This window comes from Rhodnius prolixus, unplaced genomic scaffold, assembly GCF_049639745.1.
Source record: "Rhodnius prolixus isolate KJV_2025 unplaced genomic scaffold, Rpr scaffold_8, whole genome shotgun sequence".
Lineage (NCBI taxonomy): Eukaryota > Metazoa > Arthropoda > Insecta > Hemiptera > Reduviidae > Rhodnius > Rhodnius prolixus.
The window spans coordinates 467,332-473,580 of NW_027411593.1; the positions used below are offsets into that span (position 1 = coordinate 467,332).

At 35.4% G+C, this 6,249-nt stretch overlaps 1 protein-coding gene across 6 annotated transcripts in view; it reads left to right on the plus strand.

Annotated features, from left to right (window-relative positions):
* Cad86C (Cadherin 86C) overlaps window positions 1-5,273 on the plus strand; it is a 43,266-nt gene extending 37,993 nt beyond the window's left edge. For all 6 annotated transcript variants that reach the window (XM_074121247.1, XM_074121249.1, XM_074121246.1 and 3 more), the window contains 3 exons: window positions 1,915-2,003; window positions 2,800-2,942; window positions 3,012-5,273. In XM_074121247.1, coding sequence (XP_073977348.1) covers window positions 1,915-2,003; window positions 2,800-2,942; window positions 3,012-5,078 — 2,299 coding nt within the window. In that variant the 3' untranslated portion in view covers window positions 5,079-5,273. The remainder of the gene's footprint in view (window positions 1-1,914; window positions 2,004-2,799; window positions 2,943-3,011) is intronic.
* The last annotated feature ends 976 nt before the right edge of the window (window positions 5,274-6,249 follow it).

Consider the following 6,249-nt stretch of genomic DNA (forward strand, 5'->3'; position numbering starts at 1 on the left):
AGAAATAAATCATTGTTACACATTGTACGTGAATTATAAATTTTAAAAACTTGTAGGACCTCCTATGTTCCTAATCACTTCCAACAAACGAGCTTTCATCGATCCTAATAATTTTGTGGTCGTCAATGTTGGAATTTTATCCCACTCTTCTAAAATAGCGTTTTTTAGTTGTTCACGGTTTCTTATTCCTCGTTTATTTATTTCGCGGCTGATTTCATCCCACAAATGTTCTATTGGGTTAAGGTCTGGCATTTGTGGAGGGGTGTTTAGGCGCCAGAGTGTATTATTTAAAAGCCATTCCCGAGTTTTTGGTGCGGTATGTTTCGGGTCATTGTCTTGTTGGAAGACAAACGTTCCCTCCAACCCTAATTTTTTTGAATTTTCTTTTAAATTGCGTCTTAATATATCCACATACACATATTGGTCCATCATACCATTAATTAGATCTAACTTGCCCACTCCTTTAGCACTCATGCACCCCACACCAGAATGTTGCCTCCCCCATGCTTAAAAGTAGGCTTCATATTTTTCATTTTCATAGCTTCATTTCTTTTTTGCCACACTTTTTGTCGTCAATCAGACCCACATACATTGAATTTCGACTCATCTGAAAAGATTACGGTTTCCCAGAAACTAGAAGGCTTAGAAACATATTCTTTCGCGAAATCCAATCGGCGGTTACTATTTATTTTATTGATAAAGGTTTTTTCCTCGGGACTCGACCGCAATAATCGTATTCATGTAATTTATTTCTAATTGTATGTGGTGTTACGCTTACACATAACCACTTGATAATTCTTGACTGATTTTTTGAGCGCTTGTCCTGGGTTCTTCTCGAACAGACTTCAGAATTTGCCGTTTATGAAAGGAATTAAGTTTTGGTGGCCGTCCACTGCGTGGCCTACTAATCACATTTCCGTACTTTTTAATTATATTATGCACCGTTGAAGGGTTTTTTTGAACTATCTTCCCTATTTCTCGAATACTTTTTCTTTCATTTCGCAACGTCACAATAAGTTCTCGAATTGGTCTGGGAACTTCCATATTAGTGGTTAAATATGTACTAATTAGATTATTTATTCACAAAACTGACTGTAGTGGTTTCTACAATACAATAGAGAACTTTGAAACTTTATTCAATCGTTTTTCTGTTTGTTATCTTAATGTTTTTACATATTTATACAGCTGTTCACAGACTTTTTTTGCATTCGTTTGGGGTGTTGTTTTGTTAAACATTTAATTGTGATATTCCTGCTGAACAAAAATAAAAGATTGAATATAAAATGAAAAACTCTGGTTTCTCTCTATCGAATAGTATATTTCATTTGAAAATAAAAGAAGTTTCTAATAAGATAATAATAAAAGTAATAAAATTTAGGTTAGTGTTCACAGACTTTTTTGGCCCAGTGTATATGCGTTTCGAGGTCGACTGGTTTTAAAATACCGAATTTATGTACGAGAACAAAGTACATCTCAAAAATTAAAAATCTCTAATTTTTTAAATTTATATTTTCATTGGTCCCACTATCCGACGTAGCAATCAAATAACAATTCACAGAATGGATTTTTCACTTTTTTGTTATTTATTAGAAAATGGCTGGTTTCTTAACCAGTAGTAGTAGTAGTCCGGCTTATAACCTTCCTTGTGCTAATGTCAAGACTCCGGTGTCTAGTGGTCCTAAGATGGCTACTGGTAAAATGTTGAAGTTTGTTTATAATAATAACAGTACGATAATAATTATAATAATAGGATAAAACAGTAATAGTATTAGAGAATTGAGATTAGTTCGCCTTCTTGCATAACAAAATCGGTGTGTCACTCTTTAAGGCTACTAAAAGAAATTCCAAATTTTAAAAAATTATTCAAAAAAGAAATATCAAATTTGATTCTTGCTAGTTTTTATTTAATTGCAGGCTGGTGAGAAAAAAGAGTGCCGTACAAACTGTGAACACTGTTAATTACGTGGAAAATGTTGGAAGAAAGGAAAATAAGTCTGTACAAGGTAATATGCTTACTGAAAATGTTACACCAAAATATTGTGTGATAACCCTAAGGCCTTCTTCGGGAAAGTCTTGCTAGTTAATTAAGTCTCCACTTCTGTTGCACTACAGAAATCCCAAAACTATCAGGCGGGATTTCGAAGCCATTAATATCCTGTACTTAATTTTAGAATTAATTTCTCAATGAAATGCGTAAATAGACATTCCGGTTTGAAAGTAGTGCACAACCTCGTCGTCTACATTTTCTCTCCTTGATAGAAGAACTCTACATTCTCAAGCAATATCCATTTTCTGACAGCTTTTTTATAAAAATAAAATAGTAAAATAGTGTTCCTTGACTGGCCAACTTTATTTAGGTAAATGAAACTTGAAATACTCATTTGTTACTAAGCCGAAATAAGATGTGCGATTCATGCCAACTGTTATTTCTCATTACATATTAACTCAACAAAAACTTAGTTTCAAAATTTAAGTATAATGGTTGGTTGGTTAGCGTATTGGATATCTTCGCGGAGTTATCGAACCTTAAATTTTCTCTTCCTAAGAGCTCCTTACAACTCACGGTCCGGAGATGGACTGTGTTGTCTGTAATGAGGGAATACTGTCCGGAGGCCGGCAGTGCACTGAAAAGTTCCGGGCACCAATAACCTCAGATGTTGACGGGCCTTAAAAATTTAGCTTTCACTCACTATAAGTGGTCAATTTTGAAATATTGGTTTTCATCTCCATCGCTATATAACTAGTTAAATATTTTTTTCTGTCACGTCGAAAGCAAATTAATTTTGTAATTATTTTCAGCTGAATGGGCATCAAAGAGAGAGGCATGGAGTGCAGACCATCCGAAACTACACTGGTCCTTCAACCGGAGAGACAGCGAAAGAAGAATCATTCTTGTACCAAACGAAAGGCAACCTCCACCTAATATTATTTTCACGAGAGAAGTAATTAGCTATTGCTTCACATAAGTAGATTACATTTCTGTGCATTTTAAAATTAACTATTTCTTTCAGTTAGGATCCGTAGAGAGGATACCAAGAGATGATCTGATATTGGAGGATGTAGACGGCACTGAGTATCGGGTTTTAGATCCCTCAAACCTTTCACTGAGACGACAACCTATCGATGTAGGATCATTAAGAAGATCTGATTTGGCCAAGGAAGTTACTAAAGAAGCTACTAACGATTCAATAGAAGAGAGAATTGAAGAGGCAACAGTTTTAAGACAACCGTCCAGAGATGAGAAATTTATACGAGATGGAAATGCTGAAATTTTAAGACTAGTTACTAGAGGGAGGGACCTGCAGCTAGAAGATGAGGGGGAAGAACCAAACCTCAACCAACCCGAACGGCCTTTTGCAAGCGAAGATAAAGCAGAAAAGGAGAGTCGAGAACAAGATAACATGAGGAGATTCATTGATGAAAGTAATAGCATTAAAGAGAATGAAACTGACGAAGCCCATGCTAACGATGATCTTATGAAGCGAGTTATAGAAGAGAAAGTTGTAACGACGGACGTAAATAGACTGACGATGCTGCAGCGAGACTTGTTGTTGACCCGCTTTTTGGTAGAGGAAAGAAGAAGAGTGGCAAATATAAGTCTGGCCGACGACACTCAAAGTTTACCAGGAGTTGTCTCAATGGCTACACAAACTGATTCTCATGCAGAAACACAAACTGATAAAACTTTCTTTATAAAAAGAAAGACAAAGAGTGACAACGATGATTCCATGTCGGACTCTGAAGAAAGTGGTCGAAGAAGATTCAAGAGAGTGGTTAGAAGGAGGTTAAAGGGAGAAAGAGTTGTGGAAGCATTCCAAAATAGAACCACAAGCAGGTGTGAAATAAAAACTCCCATTCTTGAAGAGACGGAACATCCTACAGACGCGGCGAGTTTGCCTAAATTTGCAGGAAATGTAGCGCCTACTAAGGCGAGTCTCCTACGACATGCGGCTGCTCGAGCTAAATTGGAAGAAGAAGTTGAACCTGAACAGATAATTTCACCAAATTTAGTTCTTTGTAAAGCAAAGAGTATGAGTGAGCACGACATATACACGATATCCAGACACAGGGACAATGTTGTCAGATCTCTGCAGATAACGCCTGTCAAGCAGCTAAACATTGTAAACAATGTTCTTGTGGAAAACGTAACCTTTGAGGAAAATACTCCAATAACGGATTTTAATCATTATCAGTTACAAGACGAGAACTTGCTGACTGTACCTCAACAACGATCTACTAGAGCTATCAGGTCAAGACCCACGTCAAAGAGAAAATCTAGCTCAGAACCTCGTACCAAGTCACCAATAACTAGGAACAGTTCTCAGCAAAAGTCATTATCTAGAGACAACTCGCAGCAGAGATCTCACTCAAGAGACCCTTCGCTTCAGCGATCCATGTCTAGTGAGAAAGAAGCAACCCCTCGCTACATGGAGTGGTATAAAGCAAAAAGGGACCGCATGGAGAAGGAGAGAAAAGAGAAAAAGCAGCCGGACAAATCTGAGACCAAGAAGCCAATTAATAAAAAGCCTACTAAAAAAAAAACCTTGAAAAAGGAGAATGAGGCAGTTACCAGCGCCATTGAAGTGCTGGAAGATAAGCAGAAGATAGTGAAAACTAACGTAAAAAAAAAAAAACGTTCTCTTAGAAGTTCGTTTTCGTCAACAATGCCAAGAAGTGGCAGAAACAAACAAGAAAGTAAGTTTGTAAGTAAATCTGCGAAAGAGTTGACAAATACTGAAGCGGAGGAAAAACTTGGAGATAAGGCGGAAAGAAATGATACAAAAACTGATATTCAAGATAGGGATAAAAATAACAGGAACAAAGTTAACGCTGAATACAGTTCGGGTGTTGAAAAAGTAACTAAGAACACCAGTGATGACGACTACTTAAAGGGGGATAATGAAGGCAAGCAAAACAATGAAGACGACATGGACTCTGGTATTGCCATGCAGTTTGTGATCGGAAATGAAATGTTGCTTCGCAACCAGCGAGCTCTTGAGAAGAAAAGCATTTTCACAATCGCATATGATAACATGGAAACAAAACAAATCAGAATTGACACTGCTTCCCCTCCTTAATTCTTCTTTTATGTAAATAATATTGGTGTATATTTTACTATTGTAAATTTAAATAAAGATATGTGATAGACTTTATTTTTGACAAAAATGCGTAACAAAATTAAATGACTTGTAATAAGACACTGCCCTTTTTTTGTGTGTACTGTTGTAATTATAAGATAATATATTTAAATAAACAGATTAATTTTTGGTTTATTTTATTGGAAATTGGTACTCTCTGTGCTATGGGTTTTTGTAGATCTACTGTTGCCATTAGTTATATACTATAAAATTTCGCTTTTTTAGGCATGCTTTATGAACTGTATTATTATTACTGAATTATTCAAAGGTTCTACCGAGATAATAGAGATAGAGGAGAAAATTTTGTCTTCACAACATAGTATTGCATCTATTATCGGCCGCAATTTTGGAACAATTATGAGTAACACGTTTTTAATAGTTTTGAAACCTAACAGTTTTCTTTAGAAACTTCCTCTATTCCTCTCTTACTGTAAAATGAAATGTTACAGGAAAGACAGAATCAGTGAGAGTCGGACTACCAGTGGTTTTCGTTAGCTCCTCCGATACTGAAGCCTATGTATCGAAGCCATTGCAAAAGTAGAGTGATAAAGTCATAAACAGACATTGTACGTAATTTATTGTTTAATTTTATATTTATTTTCTTAATTACCTTCTTAATTGCAATTTAGAAATAATAAAAATTAATTTAAAAAATAAACTGTTATACGTCAGTTTATGACTAGGATTGGTGGTGAAAACCTACTGTTGAAAGGGAAAGTAAGACCCTCTTTCAATATTTACCAAATTTAGGGTAAGTATAAACTTTCTTAATTTAGAAGAGTCATTTTACTATCATTTTTTCTTTACTACAGTCACAGGAAGATTGCAATACTGTCGAATTTTCAATATCGTGTTTTCACAGAAAATATCTGTTTTGAAGCCCAGAAAAGTGATTTTTAGGGAATGGACTGTGGGTTTGTTTTGCTCGAAAACAAAAAAATTTAAGAAGCTCAGACTCACTCTAGGTTTCAGTATCTTTATAGCACCTGAAAAGAAATACATTCTTCAACAGATTTATTTTTAGGGAACGGATCTTTTCAAATCGACTTCAACGTTCTCAAGTTTCTTTCCATACTAATATAAAATAGTAGTTTTACATTCATTATTTAAA